This window comes from Xenopus laevis, chromosome 9_10L (assembly GCF_017654675.1).
Source record: "Xenopus laevis strain J_2021 chromosome 9_10L, Xenopus_laevis_v10.1, whole genome shotgun sequence".
Lineage (NCBI taxonomy): Eukaryota > Metazoa > Chordata > Amphibia > Anura > Pipidae > Xenopus > Xenopus laevis.
This window is the reverse complement of record NC_054387.1, coordinates 76,153,650-76,175,528: the sequence shown is the minus strand read 5'-3', so window position 1 is coordinate 76,175,528 and position 21,879 is coordinate 76,153,650. Positions and strand designations below refer to the sequence as shown.

General features: G+C 37.9%; 1 protein-coding gene across 3 annotated transcripts in view; it reads right to left on the bottom strand.

The window, feature by feature from the left end:
• Nucleotides 1–20,714, bottom strand: part of metap1d.L (methionyl aminopeptidase type 1D (mitochondrial) L homeolog) — a 97,801-nt gene extending 77,087 nt beyond the window's left edge. For all 3 annotated transcript variants that reach the window (XM_018235902.2, XM_018235904.2, XM_018235903.2), the window contains exon 1: nucleotides 20,577–20,714. In XM_018235902.2, coding sequence (XP_018091391.1) covers nucleotides 20,577–20,616 — 40 coding nt within the window. In that variant the 5' untranslated portion in view covers nucleotides 20,617–20,714. The remainder of the gene's footprint in view (nucleotides 1–20,576) is intronic.
• Between the last annotated feature and the right edge of the window lie 1,165 nt (nucleotides 20,715–21,879).

Below are 21,879 nucleotides of genomic sequence, written 5' to 3'. Positions count from 1 at the left end.
TAGAACTACAACTCTCACCAACACAAAATTTTATTTTTTTGAAATAGTCTAAAAAAGCGGGGCCAATCAAGGGACTATTGTTATGACCATTCCTTCATTTATTTATAAAGGCCTGAAAATTCAATTGGCCATTGAGTCCGAACTCTGACTTATAAGTATTAAGCTTAAATATCCAACTGGTCTCTAGTTGGAGCAACCTGTTATCTAGGTCACCGCCCCTTACATCACTATGCAGACGGTCAATGCCCTGAAAATAAGACCCCATATGTTTGCCATTGTGAATGCAATAAATGTGTTTGGCAATAGATGACAATAAATTGCAATTATTAATATCTCGCATATGTTCATATATGCGTCTTTTCAGCGGCCTCTTTGTTTTTCCTATGTATTTGCTCCCACAGTGGCAAGTAAACATGTAGATCACGTAAGTCGTAGTACAACATATATAATGATACATGTTGTATTTTACTCTTCCATTGCTAAAATCCCTAGATGTCCTCATATATTGACACTGTTCACAGGCCCCACACTTATAGCTACCTACTGTTTTGCAACACGCTGTTTTCGAATGTTTCTGGAAATGACTATGAGTTAGTAAATCGCCAATGCTATTGTTTCTCCTATAACAAAAAAGAGGGTGAGTGGTTACCATTTGACCTATATTGGGATCATTGGACAAAATGTGCCAATGTTTCCGAATCAATGAGCGGACTTCTTGGTCTTTATTACTGTAAGTCAAAATGAGTCTAGTCTTTTCATTACCTGGAGTGCCGCTTTGTTTGGGCTTGTATAATAAGTCCTCCCTATTCTGAGATAGGGCATTGTGGTAGGCTCTACGTAGGCAGCGAGTTTTGTATCCCCGTGCCTTAAATCTTGAGTACAGTTGGTAAGCTTCCCGTTTAAAGTCTTCCTCTGTAGAACAGATTCTCCGTAATCTAAGATACTGTCCCTTTGGTATGCCTTCGATGCATTTCAATGGATGCATCGATTCTGCATGTAAGAGGCTGTTGCCAGCCGTCTTCTTGCGAAACAGATTAGTGGACACCTGTCCACAACTGTCCTTTTTAATCTCTATATCCAAAAATTCCAATTTGGAGTCGTGGTAATTTAAGGTGAATGTTAAATTAAAATTATTTTTATTGAGTTTAGACACAAAATCCTTTAATTTCTGTTCGGGGCCCTGCCAGATGATCATAATATCATCGATATATCTGTGCCACCGTAAAATGTGGCACAGATATTCGTCGTACTCTTCAGCCGAGAACACGTGGCGCTCCCACTCTCCTAGGAATAAGTTGGCGTAGCTGGGTGCGCATTTAGCGCCCATAGCTACGCCCTGGCGTTGTAGATAATAGATGCCATTAAATATAAACACATTGTGATGTAGTACAAAACTCAATGCTTGCAATATAAATTTATGTTCCTCGGAGATTGGGTTGTGTATGCGCTCAAAAATGTTTTTTATGGCCTCAATACCTAGAGCATGTGGTATACTCATGTATAAGGCCTCCACATCCAGACCCACAAGAAAGCAGTCAGAGCTTAAGGTCAGTCCATTAATCTCCCTCAGTAAATGGGAAGTATCCAATACAAAAGAATCGAGTTGTGTTACTAAAGGTTGTAGCACCATATCTATATATCCACTTATTGGCTCAGTAAGTGATCCACAGCCCGACACAATAGGTCTTCCCGGAGGTTCATTGATGGACTTATGAACCTTCGGGAGAGCATAAAAAGTTGGGGTTCTAGGATGTTTAACTTTCAAAAATTCCAAAGTGTTTTGGTCAATAATTCCCTCCTGATAGGCGTGATCTATCAGATCAAACAACTTATCCTTGTGTCTTTGGGCCTGAGGTAGCAAAATTGGTTGGTACCAATGTTTGTTGTTTAGAATTTTATTGCACATTGTAACATATTTGGGAGAATCCATGATTACAATATTCGAACCCTTATCTGATGGTTTAACAACTATATCCGGATTCTCCCTCAATGTTTTTAGTGCATTGATCTCCTCTAAAGTGAGATTTGGATGCTTAGTATTGGTCGTCAGATGCAAAATATCTTCCGTGACCCTTTGTACAAAGGTGTCCACGGCCCCATTTTCAGTTGTACTGGGGTATCGAGAAGACCTTTTTTTACAAGATGGTAATTTGGTATTATCACCTGAATTTTCCAACCATAGGTCCTGAATATCTTGCAAAATTTTCTGTTCCTCCTCTACTCTGGGATCATCCCATAGTTCAAATAGGATTTTAAGGGTCTTAAAATCATTTAAATTGAATTGACTTAAATCCAAATCTGTTTGCCGATTACCCTTGGTCCATTGTAACTTCAAAAGCAATTTACGTGCAAATAAGTGAACATCTTTTACTAGTGTGAAGTGATCTATTGATTTGGAGGGTACAAAAGTGAGCCCTTTTTGTAATACCGCAGTGCAACTAGGAGTGAGGGTAAAGTGAGAAAGATTTATTATCTGTAAATCTTCATGTGATGGTGGTGAAACTGAATTGCCTGTGTCCATCACAGGTTCAGTGATTGTAAAAAACTCGTGCCTGGGAATGACGATGTGTTTTGGGGAAGATTGGGCAGGAGTGGAGCTCCGACGCTCCTCTCCTGTGTTGTCTGTGCAATAACTTGTTCCTTATGAAAAACAGTGTTAAACTTACGCTTCTTCCGATCAAATTGTTTCCGTGTGGTGAAAGATGTATCAGAACCGCTCATCTCACTTTCCGAGTGAGTGTCGCGGTCCGAATTACCCTGTGTGCTCTTCCTATATTGTGTCCCCTGAAAACCCTTTGTACCCCCATTTCTATTATACGTGTTGTAATTGCGTTTCTTCTGATTATTCCATAAGTAAACATGTTTGTTTTCATAGTCCAAAGTGTCTCTATCAAATTTGCGTTTTTTCACCTGCATAACCTCTATATTGAGGTTATCCATAAACCCTTTTAAATCCCTGTCCATCTTTTTGAATTCTTCACTTGGTTCATATTCTTTAATTTGGTCCCAAAGTTGTTTTTGTTGTACCTTAATTAATTCCAATTCCTCAATATTATGTTGTTTAAGGAGGGACATAAGTTTGCATGAACATTCACTCAATATTTCCTCCCATTGTGTTTTAAAGGTCTGTGATGTGTCCTCAAAAGAGGGGAAGATTTGCACCCGCAGGCCTCTTGGAATAATGCCCCGTGTCAAATATTCCTCCAAACATATTACATTCCAGAACACATTTAACCTCCTCCGTAGTAAATTCTTACTCTTAACCATTAAATGAGACAGTGTAAGGGAAGCCTTACCATCTGGCATCATTGATCCTGAAAAAACAGTTTTGGCCAAAGAGGCCCATTTTGTGTCATCTGCAAAAAATTCCATAATGAAATCTGGTTGTAAAAATAAAAATTTAGAGAAAAAAGAAGGAAAAGAAAAAGAAAAAGAAAAGAAAGAAAAAATATTTTAATTCGATAATTAATCTATTGGAGACAACTTGCTTACAAGGGAATACTAGTCCCACATATGACTCTTATATACTTAAATTGATTGCGCAAGGTGTCTCTCCAATTTGAAATGGCCTAATTGGAGGTGTCCACATATACTTTTCAAAATTTCAACAAAACCAGATGGGACTTATCCTCCAATAGTATGGGCCCAATTATTTGCAAAATACACACATAATCGTATTAAGGAGTAAAGATAAAAGGCACTTACGTGATCTACATGTTTACTTGCCACTGTGGGAGCAAATACATAGGAAAAACAAAGAGGCCGCTGAAAAGACGCATATATGAACATATGCGAGATATTAATAATTGCAATTTATTGTCATCTATTGCCAAACACATTTATTGCATTCACAATGGCAAACATATGGGGTCTTATTTTCAGGGCATTGACCGTCTGCATAGTGATGTAAGGGGCGGTGACCTAGATAACAGGTTGCTCCAACTAGAGACCAGTTGGATATTTAAGCTTAATACTTATAAGTCAGAGTTCGGACTCAATGGCCAATTGAATTTTCAGGCCTTTATAAATAAATGAAGGAATGGTCATAACAATAGTCCCTTGATTGGCCCCGCTTTTTTAGACTATTTCAAAAAAATAAAATTTTGTGTTGGTGAGAGTTGTAGTTCTACCTTTTGATTTTCTTTTCATTTTTTTCTCTTTTTCTCTCTTATTTCTTATTCTGATATAAGTTTATAATTATATATCGATTAAATGGGATGATAGTTAAAAATAAGCAATAGTGATTAATCTTACAAATTTTTGAAATATAGTATTGTGTAACCATGCCACAAGTTGATATTGATGTTTCCATCACAGCAAAAGTGAAGCCGCGAGTCCTCTCTTCTCATTTGATACCTATTTGGTTGATCCTTTAAATATATTCTACTGAGATAATACCAAAGGGTTACATAACCACGATTATGGGAAGTGAAAATGATACAATTGTTCATATTGATATTACTATATCCTTCTTATGTGTGGGAAGCGGCTTACACAAAAGACCACCCACTTTGAACATGTGATGGCAAAGATAAAACGACGTCATATCCACCCTTTCGGTCTCTTGACAAAGCCACGTTGAGTGGCGAAACAGCTGTCGAGGCACAGCGCTGACACTGAGTCGTTTGGGATACCCTGCTCCCCTATTTTGGGAACTTAAGTGCGCAGACAGAAGATCTCCTGCCAGTTGATGGAACGCGGAAATTATCGGGTGAAAAACTCTCAAAGACACGTGGTCTGTATACCTTTATTTTCGGGTCTGGTGATAGCCGGGATAACTGTTACACCTGGGCTGGCACAATACGGTGACTGTCAGTGATCGCAGTATCACGAAGCCGCAACCTCTCAGCTGGCCACTGAGAGCAATAGGCGGCTGTAAATATATGGATGGGACAGTAGACATTGGCAAATCCAGTTACCCGCAAAGACACTAAACCTGATATACTGGCTTTGCACCGCAAACCATCACGGGAACTATTGTACCCGCGGGAGATAGTAACCTTCACTAAGCTGCAGCACGCTATTCAGTGTTATATAACCAGGATTTTCTTCTCTGCAATATCTTGCGGATGTGAATTATAAGGATGCACTTTCGTTCCCTCACATGAACAATTGGATTTACATGTGTATCTACTAACGCTTGATTGGAATACTGGCTGTTGAGCCACCTAGACATAATCAAATTTCCACCAAATCCTACATAGAGGAGTCCTCTTTATAAGTGGTTATTTGGGGTTAAAGGGATCCCTGAACCCAGCGCAGCGCTGTTTTTTATTTATTTTAAATGGTTTTAAGTATCTGTGGCATGGTAGTTAAATAAATATTGCCTTTTATCTTTACTCCTTAATACGATTATGTGTGTATTTTGCAAATAATTGGGCCCATACTATTGGAGGATAAGTCCCATCTGGTTTTGTTGAAATTTTGAAAAGTATATGTGGACACCTCCAATTAGGCCATTTCAAATTGGAGAGACACCTTGCGCAATCAATTTAAGTATATAAGAGTCATATGTGGGACTAGTATTCCCTTGTAAGCAAGTTGTCTCCAATAGATTAATTATCGAATTAAAATATTTTTTCTTTCTTTTCTTTTTCTTTTCTTTTCCTTCTTTTTTCTCTAAATTTTTATTTTTACAACCAGATTTCATTATGGAATTTTTTGCAGATGACACAAAATGGGCCTCTTTGGCCAAAACGGTTTTTTCAGGATCAATGATGCCAGATGGTAAGGCTTCCCTTACACTGTCTCATTTAATGGTTAAGAGTAAGAATTTACTACGGAGGAGGTTAAATGTGTTCTGGAATGTAATATGTTTGGAGGAATATTTGACACGGGGCATTATTCCAAGAGGCCTGCGGGTGCAAATCTTCCCCTCTTTTGAGGACACATCACAGACCTTTAAAACACAATGGGAGGAAATATTGAGTGAATGTTCATGCAAACTTATGTCCCTCCTTAAACAACATAATATTGAGGAATTGGAATTAATTAAGGTACAACAAAAACAACTTTGGGACCAAATTAAAGAATATGAACCAAGTGAAGAATTCAAAAAGATGGACAGGGATTTAAAAGGGTTTATGGATAACCTCAATATAGAGGTTATGCAGGTGAAAAAACGCAAATTTGATAGAGACACTTTGGACTATGAAAACAAACATGTTTACTTATGGAATAATCAGAAGAAACGCAATTACAACACGTATAATAGAAATGGGGGTACAAAGGGTTTTCAGGGGACACAATATAGGAAGAGCACACAGGGTAATTCGGACCGCGACACTCACTCGGAAAGTGAGATGAGCGGTTCTGATACATCTTTCACCACACGGAAACAATTTGATCGGAAGAAGCGTAAGTTTAACACTGTTTTTCATAAGGAACAAGTTATTGCACAGACAACACAGGAGAGGAGCGTCGGAGCTCCACTCCTGCCCAATCTTCCCCAAAACACATCGTCATTCCCAGGCACGAGTTTTTTACAATCACTGAACCTGTGATGGACACAGGCAATTCAGTTTCACCACCATCACATGAAGATTTACAGATAATAAATCTTTCTCACTTTACCCTCACTCCTAGTTGCACTGCGGTATTACAAAAAGGGCTCACTTTTGTACCCTCCAAATCAATAGATCACTTCACACTAGTAAAAGATGTTCACTTATTTGCACGTAAATTGCTTTTGAAGTTACAATGGACCAAGGGTAATCGGCAAACAGATTTGGATTTAAGTCAATTCAATTTAAATGATTTTAAGACCCTTAAAATCCTATTTGAACTATGGGATGATCCCAGAGTAGAGGAGGAACAGAAAATTTTGCAAGATATTCAGGACCTATGGTTGGAAAATTCAGGTGATAATACCAAATTACCATCTTGTAAAAAAAGGTCTTCTCGATACCCCAGTACAACTGAAAATGGGGCCGTGGACACCTTTGTACAAAGGGTCACGGAAGATATTTTGCATCTGACGACCAATACTAAGCATCCAAATCTCACTTTAGAGGAGATCAATGCACTAAAAACATTGAGGGAGAATCCGGATATAGTTGTTAAACCATCAGATAAGGGTTCGAATATTGTAATCATGGATTCTCCCAAATATGTTACAATGTGCAATAAAATTCTAAACAACAAACATTGGTACCAACCAATTTTGCTACCTCAGGCCCAAAGACACAAGGATAAGTTGTTTGATCTGATAGATCACGCCTATCAGGAGGGAATTATTGACCAAAACACTTTGGAATTTTTGAAAGTTAAACATCCTAGAACCCCAACTTTTTATGCTCTCCCGAAGGTTCATAAGTCCATCAATGAACCTCCGGGAAGACCTATTGTGTCGGGCTGTGGATCACTTACTGAGCCAATAAGTGGATATATAGATATGGTGCTACAACCTTTAGTAACACAACTCGATTCTTTTGTATTGGATACTTCCCATTTACTGAGGGAGATTAATGGACTGACCTTAAGCTCTGACTGCTTTCTTGTGGGTCTGGATGTGGAGGCCTTATACATGAGTATACCACATGCTCTAGGTATTGAGGCCATAAAAAACATTTTTGAGCGCATACACAACCCAATCTCCGAGGAACATAAATTTATATTGCAAGCATTGAGTTTTGTACTACATCACAATGTGTTTATATTTAATGGCATCTATTATCTACAACGCCAGGGCGTAGCTATGGGCGCTAAATGCGCACCCAGCTACGCCAACTTATTCCTAGGAGAGTGGGAGCGCCACGTGTTCTCGGCTGAAGAGTACGACGAATATCTGTGCCACATTTTACGGTGGCACAGATATATCGATGATATTATGATCATCTGGCAGGGCCCCGAACAGAAATTAAAGGATTTTGTGTCTAAACTCAATAAAAATAATTTTAATTTAACATTCACCTTAAATTACCACGACTCCAAATTGGAATTTTTGGATATAGAGATTAAAAAGGACAGTTGTGGACAGGTGTCCACTAATCTGTTTCGCAAGAAGACGGCTGGCAACAGCCTCTTACATGCAGAATCGATGCATCCATTGAAATGCATCGAAGGCATACCAAAGGGACAGTATCTTAGATTACGGAGAATCTGTTCTACAGAGGAAGACTTTAAACGGGAAGCTTACCAACTGTACTCAAGATTTAAGGCACGGGGATACAAAACTCGCTGCCTACGTAGAGCCTACCACAATGCCCTATCTCAGAATAGGGAGGACTTATTATACAAGCCCAAACAAAGCGGCACTCCAGGTAATGAAAAGACTAGACTCATTTTGACTTACAGTAATAAAGACCAAGAAGTCCGCTCATTGATTCGGAAACATTGGCACATTTTGTCCAATGATCCCAATATAGGTCAAATGGTAACCACTCACCCTCTTTTTTGTTATAGGAGAAACAATAGCATTGGCGATTTACTAACTCATAGTCATTTCCAGAAACATTCGAAAACAGCGTGTTGCAAAACAGTAGGTAGCTATAAGTGTGGGGCCTGTGAACAGTGTCAATATATGAGGACATCTAGGGATTTTAGCAATGGAAGAGTAAAATACAACATGTATCATTATATATGTTGTACTACGACTTACGTGATCTACATGTTTACTTGCCACTGTGGGAGCAAATACATAGGAAAAACAAAGAGGCCGCTGAAAAGACGCATATATGAACATATGCGAGATATTAATAATTGCAATTTATTGTCATCTATTGCCAAACACATTTATTGCATTCACAATGGCAAACATATGGGGTCTTATTTTCAGGGCATTGACAGTCTGCATAGTGATGTAAGGGGCGGTGACCTAGATAACAGGTTGCTCCAACTAGAGACCAGTTGGATATTTAAGCTTAATACTTATAAGTCAGAGTTCGGACTCAATGGCCAATTGAATTTTCAGGCCTTTATAAATAAATGAAGGAATGGTCATAACAATAGTCCCTTGATTGGCCCCGCTTTTTTAGACTATTTCAAAAAAATAAAATTTTGTGTTGGTGAGAGTTGTAGTTCTACCTTTTGATTTTCTTTTCATTTTTTTCTCTTTTTCTCTCTTATTTCTTATTCTGATATAAGTTTATAATTATATATCGATTAAATGGGATGATAGTTAAAAATAAGCAATAGTGATTAATCTTACAAATTTTTGAAATATAGTATTGTGTAACCATGCCACAAGTTGATATTGATGTTTCCATCACAGCAAAAGTGAAGCCGCGAGTCCTCTCTTCTCATTTGATACCTATTTGGTTGATCCTTTAAATATATTCTACTGAGATAATACCAAAGGGTTACATAACCACGATTATGGGAAGTGAAAATGATACAATTGTTCATATTGATATTACTATATCCTTCTTATGTGTGGGAAGCGGCTTACACAAAAGACCACCCACTTTGAACATGTGATGGCAAAGATAAAACGACGTCATATCCACCCTTTCGGTCTCTTGACAAAGCCACGTTGAGTGGCGAAACAGCTGTCGAGGCACAGCGCTGACACTGAGTCGTTTGGGATACCCTGCTCCCCTATTTTGGGAACTTAAGTGCGCAGACAGAAGATCTCCTGCCAGTTGATGGAACGCGGAAATTATCGGGTGAAAAACTCTCAAAGACACGTGGTCTGTATACCTTTATTTTCGGGTCTGGTGATAGCCGGGATAACTGTTACACCTGGGCTGGCACAATACGGTGACTGTCAGTGATCGCAGTATCACGAAGCCGCAACCTCTCAGCTGGCCACTGAGAGCAATAGGCGGCTGTAAATATATGGATGGGACAGTAGACATTGGCAAATCCAGTTACCCGCAAAGACATTAAACCTGATATACTGGCTTTGCACCGCAAACCATCACGGGGACTATTGTACCCGCGGGAGATAGTAACCTTCACTAAGCTGCAGCACGCTATTCAGTGTTATATAACCAGGATTTTCTTCTCTGCAATATCTTGCGGATGTGAATTATAAGGATGCACTTTCGTTCCCTCACATGAACAATTGGATTTACATGTGTATCTACTAACGCTTGATTGGAATACTGGCTGTTGAGCCACCTAGACATAATCAAATTTCCACCAAATCCTACATAGAGGAGTCCTCTTTATAAGTGGTTATTTGGGGTTAAAGGGATCCCTGAACCCAGCGCAGCGCTGTTTTTTATTTATTTTAAATGGTTTTAAGTATCTGTGGCATGGTAGTTAAATAAATATTGCCTTTTATCTTTACTCCTTAATACGATTATGTGTGTATTTTGCAAATAATTGGGCCCATACTATTGGAGGATAAGTCCCATCTGGTTTTGTTGAAATTTTGAAAAGTATATGTGGACACCTCCAATTAGGCCATTTCAAATTGGAGAGACACCTTGCGCAATCAATTTAAGTATATACAGTTTAGTTACCATTAAGTAAAAAGTACTGTTACAATGCTAGGTGTTTTGTCTTATTTAAAGTGGGATTATGTTTATAAGTTGGAACTGTTAAACATATCTTGTTTACACCTTTTTACGTTGCTCATGCAACATTTAGTTTAGGGTGGATCACGGCCTAGGACAATAGAGGATCTCTGTCTTCATTTTGCTTCCTTGGACATTTTAAATAAAAAGTGGCCTTTTCCAGTAATAATTACATAAATATGACCTTCATATACCGACTAAATTTAAGTTGACGTAAGTGTAAGTAAATTAACAGAGTAGTGCTAGGAAGGAAGTAACAGAGAAAATTTATTATGAGATTTTTACGCCAACAAATCATCATTGACAAATTTACGCAATGTTCTTTTGCTGAGATGTAAATGCGTGTCTTGATGAATATTCTTCCAGGACAGTTCATGTGCATTCATATGTATATTTAGGTCATCTCATGATACATATGACTACATGGTTATCTACTACTATCTAATTCCTTTAGGATATCCTGAAAATCCATATAATCTCAAGGTATCTAATCCAGTTAAAACCTTACAATCAAGAGCCTACCAATATAATCTGACACTCATCTAAATATCCCTCCGTTACTAGACAGAACACTCAATAACATCCAGTGATCAGAAGCAATTTAGTTCTAGCAATTTCCAAAAAGGGTAACATAAGGTAGTACAAATCAATTAAAAAATGCTATCATATCTCCAAATTAAAAAAAATCCTAAAATGTGCCCAATGAGTTAAACAATTTAGCAGAGTTCACAGATCTGTTTATTTTCCTTAAGACAGTACAAGACCGTGGCACCAGTACCTGCTCTTCAGAACAGTATGGGGCTCTGTGATATTCAAGTATGTTCTTTCTCCTGCAAATTGAGACTGGAATATACACTGCGTGAGGCACCATGGCTTCACACAACATAATTCTAATAGTCTGTTATCGATGGTTATCTTTCTGTGGCTCAGCACAGCACATTCGTTGAAAAGCAAAATGGCATTTACTTCCCAAACACACAACCAAAATATATAAGCAAATGTTTCTTTCCAGGGCAGCAATGAACATAAATGTTACCTCTGGTAGCTACCTGTATCTCAGAGGTAATCATTTTATCATGGTTTCCAACTGGCACTGTTATGAAAATAAGTCCGGAAATGAAAACACATTCGCAATATGAGGTCGTGAAGAGAACTAAATTACAAAATTCTTCTAACACTTATTAACCGCTATGTTAAAGTCCTATATCACCCGCATATATCGCTGAAAAACCAAAATTGAATAAAACAGTACCTAAGTAAGATTTTCCTCTGAGAGTCATGCTATATTTAGAAGTCAAAACTGCAAATTGGTTCATTATGATGAAGGGCCACAAATTGCAAGAAACAATTACCACTTCTGTTAGCCCAAAAGGTAACCATGATTATCTATTTTAATGAACAGCCATTGCACAAATGCTAAAATACAGTTCCAATGGAAGGGCCACAAATTGCAAGAAACAATTACCGCTTTTGTACCCTAAAAGGTGGCCATGATTATTTATTTTAATGAACAGCCATTGCACAAATGCTAAAATACAGTTCCAATGGGAGGACCAACAAAACGTAGATAAACAAAAGAAGTCACAATAACATTAGTACAGGAGGCAGAGCATGCTGGCTGTAGTAATTCCCTGACCGCTGCAAAACCAAAGTTTACTGCTCTTTGCACTTGCAACCTACAAATAACAGAATATTCTAATACCAGATAAACAACATATTCTACCAGCTATGTTCAGAGTAACATTTCAAAAACAGTTGCCACATTTTCTTGGTTTTCGTACAAAAGGTTAAAATTTTATAATAACCCAAACTCTTCATGAAGATTTGCTTGACAAGAATGCAGATATATTTAGTAGCATAAATATCCACATTGTTTTTACAAACGCCTAAACCATTGAATATTTCATGAGAGTTATGAACCAAAGCTAAATTAAACTGCATACAGGTCTTGGAGATAGAGGAAAATGTACTTTAAAAGCTTTTCAATCAAGAGGGAAATAAGTCTTTGATGATGCATCACAATGCCTTTGGCATAGAAAACAGGACATTTTTGAGCTTCGGAGAAAACAATACTACGGGCCTATTTACTAATATTTGAATTTCTACCAATTTCACAAATTTTTCTCTTTTTTTAAAAAAAATCTAGATTTATAAAGTGTAAAAACCACAAAAAAACTTGAATACAAAACTTTGACAAGTAAAAGCAGTCGAGGTCCAAAACAAGTTAATGAGAGCTGCACTGATCCTACTAAATGCCCAAATTGCTAGATTTTTTAGGGTTATCTCCTGAAAACCCCACATTTTTCGGATTATTGGACGAAACCCAGTGCAGACTACGATATCGTCAAATTGTAAAAGGGACATCTGCCATTGACTTCTTCATGACCTTGGCAAGGTATGAGATGACGTATTTTGACTTTAAGCAGCTTCAGGGTGTAACAAATCTTGAAAAATTTGTGTTTTTTTCCTCAAAAAATTTGAGTGTGTGCACAAAAAACCTCAATCAGAAAATAAATCAAGGTTTAGTAAAAAACCCATAATTGTCCAAAAAACTAAAATTTTTAGAGGTTTTCAAAACCTTTAGCACATCGTTCAGTGTTTTTTTCATTTATACTTTTTATATTCAGATCTTTTGTTAAATTACAAGGCATTTGTGATTTTATCTAAATAGAGTTTAATCATAGTTTTAAAAACTCTAAAATCATTGTTAAAAATATGAAAGCTGAGACTTTTTTTTTTTAACAATTTCCTCTCTGTTTTATTATGAGATACAGATTAGCAGTAATTAAGTATTAAGAGAAACTTCTTTTACATGATATATCTATTTACATTCTACCAGGTATGGAAGGAATATGTGGTAGAGAATGGGTTAATGTGGACAAGTGGACTGCTCTAAGGTAAAATTCCATTTGTGCGACTAGTAAAGTCATAATGGCTCAGGTAGCAACAGTTTCTTTGTGCTTCACTGAGCAACTGCAGTTAGTCTTTTGTCATCTGCAACAATCAAAACCTGACAACGCAAGTCTTTGACGGCATTCCCCGTTACCTCTTCTTTTGGTGATGTTATCTTAAAAAGAATATTTGACCTTAATTACCAATAAAGCAAAGAGGTCTTGCTTGCTAGGTATAAAGTGATACTTCACAACAGCAGCAAGACTGTCAAGAAGCAAGATGCTGCACCTGAACACAGCTTTCTTTCAAATGCCTTGGGAATTCTGCTACCAAAGGTCTAGAATTCCTTAACAGGGGGGGATCATGTTTATCAGCTTCAACAGTTCAGCTGGGCCACGATCCAGGTAGTCTGCTTGTCTAAGCTTGATGAAACCTAGGCGCCATTGGGTAACAGTAGTGGCCCAAGAGGCTGCCAGTAAGGTGTAACTCAAAACGGAAAAATGAAATTAAAACACTACGGTAGCCAGGCAGTTTCTTTCTGCAGATTGTAATAACTGTAAAATAGATGATGTGCATGTATAGCTTGCTGCGTGTATACTTTTAATATCTTCTCACACATATCATTTCAGACACTGAAAAGCTTATAATATAGACCAAAGGTTTCCTATGGTGTTCCCATCATCACCAGTACAGTACGCTTCCTGGGTTGCACTCCGGATCATTAGTTCATCATACTTTTGGACAGAAGTTCCCAAACTGAGTGGTTTGTTTGTTCCCCCCCCCCCATGGTTAGTGTTTCAAAACAGTGACTGTCTACTAATTTTATTTGGTTGAGTGGCAAATGCATTTACTCTGTGACTGTATATTCTTCGCAATACAGTTGAGGGGTCTATAATTTTTTGAATAGCAGTCTATGGAAAGCTCCCATAGGGTTTTTTTTTTAAATAAACAATTCTTAATTTATGAACAATTTGAAATTTCACAGTAATAGTAGTACAGTATCTTAAAAAACTAAGTGAGCATTAATTCATATTGATGTAAAACAACCATATTGGTGTTTTAAAATGGTTTTAGTAGCCTTTGAGAATAGTGGTCCATATTACACAGAGAGCCCCTTATCTGGAAAACCCCAAATCTCAATAAAGTTTAATGCACTCACTAAATTAGGGTCGCACGCCCTGGTTCCAGACGGACACACACAATCACCCATATTTTATATACTGTGAAAAAGGCTGGTGTTCCAGCCGAAATGTCAGTTTTTCACCTTTAATAAAAACGATGACATATATATATATATATATATATATATATATATACACACACACACGAGTGATATGTGTGTCGGTGTTATAGGGGATTGTTTATCAAAGGTCAAATTTTAGCGCTTTGTGAGCTTTTTTTAGACCTGGAATGAACTCACAATAAACTCACAACTCGAAAGGTTTCTAACTTGAATGCAAAAACTCGATTCAGTGCAGTCAAGGTGAAAAACTTGAATACTCAAATTGATCGAGTTTTCGGGAAACCCACAGAAACATGAAGGCTACTTACATCTTCCAATGGTTCAAGGGACCTCTACCATTGACTTCTACGTGACCACGACAGGTTTTAGATGGTGTATTTTTGGATTCAAGCTATTTTGAGCTCAGTGGCGGAACTACTGGGGGAGCAAGGGGTGCAAGTGGGCCAGGGCCCGCACCCCCTCAGGGCTCCCCGGCAGTCCGCGCGCCACTGTGTGGCGCATATTGCCGGACAATTTCCGGGTGTACGGAGGGGGGCGGGGGCCCGGCTGCGCGTCCTGCGCCACGGCCCGCCCCCCTCTAGTTACGCTTCTGTTTAAGCTTCAGGGTATAATAAATCTCGAAAAATTTGAGTTTTATCTTAAAAGATTTTTTTTTCCAGGAAAAATCCACTTTTGACTGAAATATACCCTCAAAAACTAATTTTTTCATGGAAAAAAACAACTTGACTTTTGCTAATGTCTTTAGATTTGTTTTTCTTAATTATGAAAAACTTTCAAAAAGATTTAGGCATTTATTTTTTGAAACAAACAAAGATGTGACAAACACATTTGAACTTTATTCTTCCAAAATGAGTAAAAGATATGGAATGAGAAAACTATAGCTCACCCAATTCTAAAAACCAAGGTTAATTAAATATAAACTAAAGTCAACAGGCCCCTCGTGTCTTAAGAGTTCAAGCCATGACCTAAGACCCGGGAACACGAAACCAATGAACAACATAAAGACCCACGGATTTATTGCAGTACAGTTCTAACAACATGAGAATAGGCATGTAACAAGGATTGTGCTGCTGATTGAAATGAAATAATCAGTCTCCTTAGGAAGTATATCAATAGCAAGAATAGACTTGTGCTGACAGATAAATGTCCAATTGAAACCAATCCAGTGTGAGAGGAATTAAATGTAAAATATGTATCATATTGTTGACATATAGAACAATTTTATGGTTTTATTTAATTTGCCACGCAGGTTCTGTGCTGCTGTAGAAGTTTGAGTGATTTATTTCAGATGAAAGCAAAGGAGTTAAAAAAAAAAAAAAAAAAAAAAAGATATGTTAAGCTAATCTTTTCCTTTACGAAAAAAATATATTAATTGACATTTTCTTTTCTGCAAGGCAATACAGAAAACATTGTAGTTTACAGAAGCCAGTTATCCATGTTAAATGTAGATAAGACAAGTTCCATACTTAGTATAGTTTATCATGTTTAAAGAGTGTTCTTATGAATGGGAGTTAATATATTGCGCGCCTTGTCCAAAGGATTTGTCATCCCATTAAAGGGTCTTTCATTTCAAGAAAGTGAAAGCATCATCACACAAGCCAAATTGTGTAATGAACTTTGTGACCAAGAATTGGTTTAGACTCAAGTTATCCACCATTTTTAATTACTATTTTTATATTGCAGAAAGACAGTTCATCTTATAAAAGGGATCATTTGGGACCTGCCCTCAGCAGAATCCCTGACATAAGCACTATTAAGAGTACATCATGAAGCTTACAAGGAACTGCCCTAGCACAGAAAGCAATGAAAATGTTTAAATGCTATGCAAATATACAAGAAGAAATGCTCTGATGCATAGTATATTGCAATGGTTTGTATAGTGTGGGGCTGGTTGAAGACTAGTTAGTTAGTGTGAAATTTGGGGAGAATGCCTACATACCTAGCTTTAAGGAAATTTAAAGAAATTTGGAGTTGACACTTATGTATTAAAGTAGATATTCCGAAAAGCAAAGGCTGTATAGCTTATAAAACAATACTTGTATTTGTACACAAGCATCTGTAAACTTGTTGAGAGTGAAGGTTGAACTTTGTTTACACAAGAGATGCACGGCCAACAAATGCATCCTGACTAGACTTAAAGGAGAACTAAACCCTTGACCCTCTCTACCCCCTCCACTGATTGCTTCACTGCCCCTGCCCACAGTATTTATTCTTTTTAGAAGTCTCCCTTCTGCTGACCTGCTACAAATTTGCAGAGTTGCTCAGCGGAGTTTGAAGGTGCCATCTTCTGTCTGCCTTCTGATCCTCTTCCGTAGAGTGGTGATATGGATCATGAAGGAGCATGCGCAATTCCATCTGTGTACTGAATCAGTAACTGTCAGAAGAAGATGAGAACACAGATGGAAGATGGCCCCTTTTGAACTCTGCTGCACAACTCTGCAAATTTATAGCAGGTCAGCAGAAGGGAGACTTCTAAAAAGAATAAATATTGAGGGCAGGGAGCTTGGAGAGGGGGCAGTGAAGCAAACAGTGAAAGGGGTGGAGGGAGTCAAGGGTTTATTTCTCCTTTAAAGTGGACCTGTCACCCAGACACAAAAATCTGTATAATAAAAGTCCCTTTCAAATTAAACATGAAATTTCTATTTTTTATTAAAGCATTCATAGCTGCTGTAAGCTCATTTAAAAATCTCCGCTGTCAATCAAATATTGTCTGCCCCTCCTCTATGCCAATGGCATAGAGGCGGGGCAGACAATTACTTTCACTTTCCATTCAGCACTTTCTAGATGTCACAGCTCTCCACACATTACCCCATTCTCTTATCCATTTAATTGTGTATCCAGGGCATGGAAATGGACATCAGGTCCCCCATTCTGGTGCACAAACAAGATTCTGAGATGACACAAGGCTTGCCTTAATAACAGTGTGCACAAAATGGCTGCTGCCTGCTTGCTATAATTATGAATTCCCAGACTGAAGGAAACACGATGCAAATAATTTATATAGTGTAATTAAAGTTAATTTTGCTTGACTAATGTGATAAAATAGGATTTTGAATAATTTCTTTGGTTGACGAGCCCCTTTAAGGTATGGAGAAAAAATTATGGAAAGATCCATTATCACATGACTTTAAAGCACTAGCCAATCTTGAAGCAAATCAAATCTGGCAAATGTGGGGAATCCTGAGAAGACAATCAGGATTCAAATCGCAGAAAGTCAAAGGACTTGGTTGATTTGGAGCATCCCTAGTTTATATCTTTGAAGCTGTATCACCACCACATTGACATTCTAGCTTTTAGCCTAATGTGCAATGCTGGCACTGGAACTGTGAAAAAGACTGGCAAAGGAATACAATTCTGAGGGTTTACTTTACCTTTAATCTTGCAAATTGTGTTTGTTTTGCAATTTTAACTCTACAATGCTGGCACACCTATTTGTATGTACACTATTAACAGCTAATGTCATCTAAATATATGTGTTTGACACTACGAGGAAAGCTGTTTAATGCCTCTAGAGCCAAACAAATGAAAACAGGTAGCTAAATAGAGCTGGCTTCCTTGTCATGGGAATGGCCCTGGTAAGCAGATCACAGACATAATACAAATCAACAACAGCAAAGACACTAAAAATAAACATTAAAAATTGTAGTTTTCAAAAAAGTACTTAATATACACACATAAGAGAACCAACAGTTTAGTAAAGTAGCACTAATTAGCTCAGAAAGCTGCATCTTTGCTCTTTCTTCTATTTTCCAACAGGGGCCCTTATGATTCTGGGGGCCTAGGCTAAATTGTACCTCTTCTCTTCCCTAAGCCTATAATAAAACAAATCCTTGAAGCATAAAGATTTAATATAAACTACACACACTCACTCATGATTCCTAGATATACTACCCACTGAGAAAACCCCAAACAATGGACAATTAAGTCTGCTGAGGCTGCAACATGGAGACAAATAAATATTTCTCAGACGTCCCTAGCTATTAATACAAAGTTGGTTCCGTAATAAACCGTACACGCAGATAGCTAAAATGCTTTTATTTTATATGTCCTCTGCCAACAATTTCGTCTTTCATGAGACACTGCTAATTGCCATGGAAGACGCGGGTTGGACTGAGGAGAAGAAAGGAGCTTTTGTGTGTCTTGCAACGGCAGCCAATGGTGCAAAAAAGCATAGCACTATGAAGAGAGACTACAATGAACTATGATTGGTTACTGTCAATGTAGAATATACTGTATAATTTTTTTATCTGGCTCTTTAGCAACATCTGAATAATTCCATGCTGGGGCCACTGTAAATTGTACTTCAGTTGCACATTGCAGCTCTTGATAAGAACAATAAGAAGAAAGCTGAATGTCCAATAAAAATCCCATGTAGTAGCATACCCGTCACAGCAAAATGCCACATACTTTGGACCCTGGTACCAATACTGCAGGAATACAGTCTTACCCATATCTGACTTTAACTTAGTCAGCTGAAGTTTTAACGTTCTGATCCATGAAAGCAGAACTAAATGATGGTCTGGACAACTGTTACTAAAAGTATGGGATCCCTTATCCCGAAACACGTTATCCATAAAGCTTGGGAAGGCAATTTCCCATAGAGTCTATTTTAAGAAAATAATACAGATTTTTAAAAATGATTTCCTTTTTCTTTGTTATAATAAAACAGTACCTTGTACTTCATGGCAACTAGGCTGTGTGGATTTATATTTGTGGCAAAACAATTCTACTGGGTTTATTTAATGGTTAAAGGCTTTTTACTAGATTTAAGTTAAAGAGATCTAAATTACAGAAAGATCCAGTATCTATAAATCCCAGGTCTCAAGCATTCTGGATAAAAGATCCTATCCTATACTGTAATATGCTATTAAACATTAGTCTCAACCAACCCTTGACATGGTCATACAAGTAGTGATGTTGTCGGAAAGCATGGCCAATGTCAGCCATACTGCCTGACACTTGTTGTGTGTAAAACTTTTTGGGAAAGAGACAAACAAGGCGCCTTATGACATAAGGCCACAGAGTGCAAACACCCAAGCAGATTGCATTGAGGATAATATACATGTATGAAACATGATTCGGAAAGCTTTTACAGTTTGGGGTGAATATCACAGTATGTGGTCAGTATGTGACAAGTTCCTGATATTGTCAGTACCATTCTGAGTACTGAATACTTATCCTGGATGAGTGGGTGTTCTTCACTGCTTATAATTTTGTAAAACTGGCATTTAAATAAGCACAAATTGCACTATGGTCAATAGACTATATCCATTATAACTCTGTAGTTATATAGCACCAACATATTCTTTATTGCAGAGATAATACATTAATCACTGCAGTGCATGCCACAGTGGAGCTTACAATCTAAGCTCACATTTAAACATACTATGATCTGTTTTCTTAGGAGCTAATTAACCTGCCTGTATGTTTTGGAGTGTGGGAGGAAACTGTAGTACCCGGGGAAAACTCACACAGATACAGAGAGAACATACAAACTTCTTGTAGACAGCACCCTAGGTTTGCTACATAATTTAAAATCCATATATACATTTTAATGGAAACAATTTATTTTTTTTACAAACCTGTCCCTTTAAATTAGCTACAGGCGGCCACTAGGGACATATTTCAATAACCAGACAGATTTTTTTCACAATTGGTTCTCCAGGTTGCTTATGACTTTACAAAGCACTGCCTACAATAACATACTAAGCCAGCATTTTAAAGCAGGAGTGTGCGGAGTTATGCACTCGTGGTGTTGTAGAACTACGGCCCCTACTATATGAAGGATTTTAGTAGGTGTAAATTAAAAATGCCAAGGCCTAGCTGTGCGAGGTAAGGACACAAAACTTTGCAAAAAAACTCCCGCCAAAAACTCGTCCGATTGTTATCATTACTCGTCTTCTAGAAGAACGGGAAAATTATGTCAGACGCTGTAGAACTCGCTTTGGAGCCAAATGCAGCCTCTATCTCTGCCTTACCTCTTCTAAGGGCACAACTTATCACTCCAGCAACCTGCATGATGACGAGGCGTGAGTCTGTCAAAGTCAGCCACGTGACAACACTCGCAGGCCCTTGGTTGGCTAATCACAACTGGCGGAAACAATAGGTTACGTGAGATGGAAGTTCTGGCAAAGACAAGGACAACCCCCAGCTACGGAAACTCTATGGGGTAAAAAATATGCATACATAGACATAAAACGGGTTCGCGTGCAAGTTTGTCTATCTTTAACTAAGAGGGTCCATCCTAAGAACGTACAGGTGGATCATCTGCACAAAAATAGTCTTGGTAATTGCCAAAATAGTGAATTTTAAAGTGTCAGATAATAAGGGTGGCAGAATAGACATGAGCTGTAAGTACGTGGGGCTACCGATCAATATATGACGCTGCAAGTGGCTGTAAAACAAACTGGCCTGTAAAAATGCTGCTTAATGTCAGTGTTGCTCTGTGCAGAGAGATTAAAAAAATAGAACGGCTGGGATATTTTTCCAGAATTTAAGGAGACTGCTGAGCTGCCAATTTGGTCATTTTTAATGAATGAGCCCCTGACGAGTTCCATGACCAGAGGTCAGAGGGAGCTTCATAAAACTCCTCCTCTTTGCATTATTAAGAGGGCATTTCATTCCAATGATCTGATTTATGAAATGACTGATTCTTCATAAATATTCCGGCTAACAATGTGCAGTATGGTTGTACACTTTAAGATTATATTTTAGTATGACGTCGTAGAGAGACAATTCGCAATTGTTTTTTTTATTTTTTAGTATTTCTGGTTTTTGAGTGGTTTAGCTTTTTATTCAGCAGCTCTCCAGTTTGCAATTTCAGCAATCTGGTTGCTAAGGTCCAAATTACTCCACAGGCAGACGGCACTTCTGGATGTAGTTTATTGGGAAAACTGCTGTAAATGGCCTAACGCGTTTCAGGATTGTATCCCTTAATCATAGGGTCCAAATTACCCTAGCAACCATGCACTGATATGAATAAGAGACCGTATTATGAATAGAAGAAGCCTAAATAGAAAGATGAGTAATAAAAAGCAGCAATAACAATATATCTGTAGCCTTACAGAGCATTTGTTTTTAGACGGGGTCAGTGACCCCCATTTGAAAGTTGGAGAGAGTCCAAAGAAAAGGGCAAATACTTAAACTATAAAAAAATAAGATCAACTGGCTTAGAACTGGCCATTCTATAACATATTAAAAGGTAACTTAAAGGTGAACCACCCCTTTAACATTGCCAACGATGCCAGTCAGTTCATTTCAACTACGGGGATCGAGCTATTT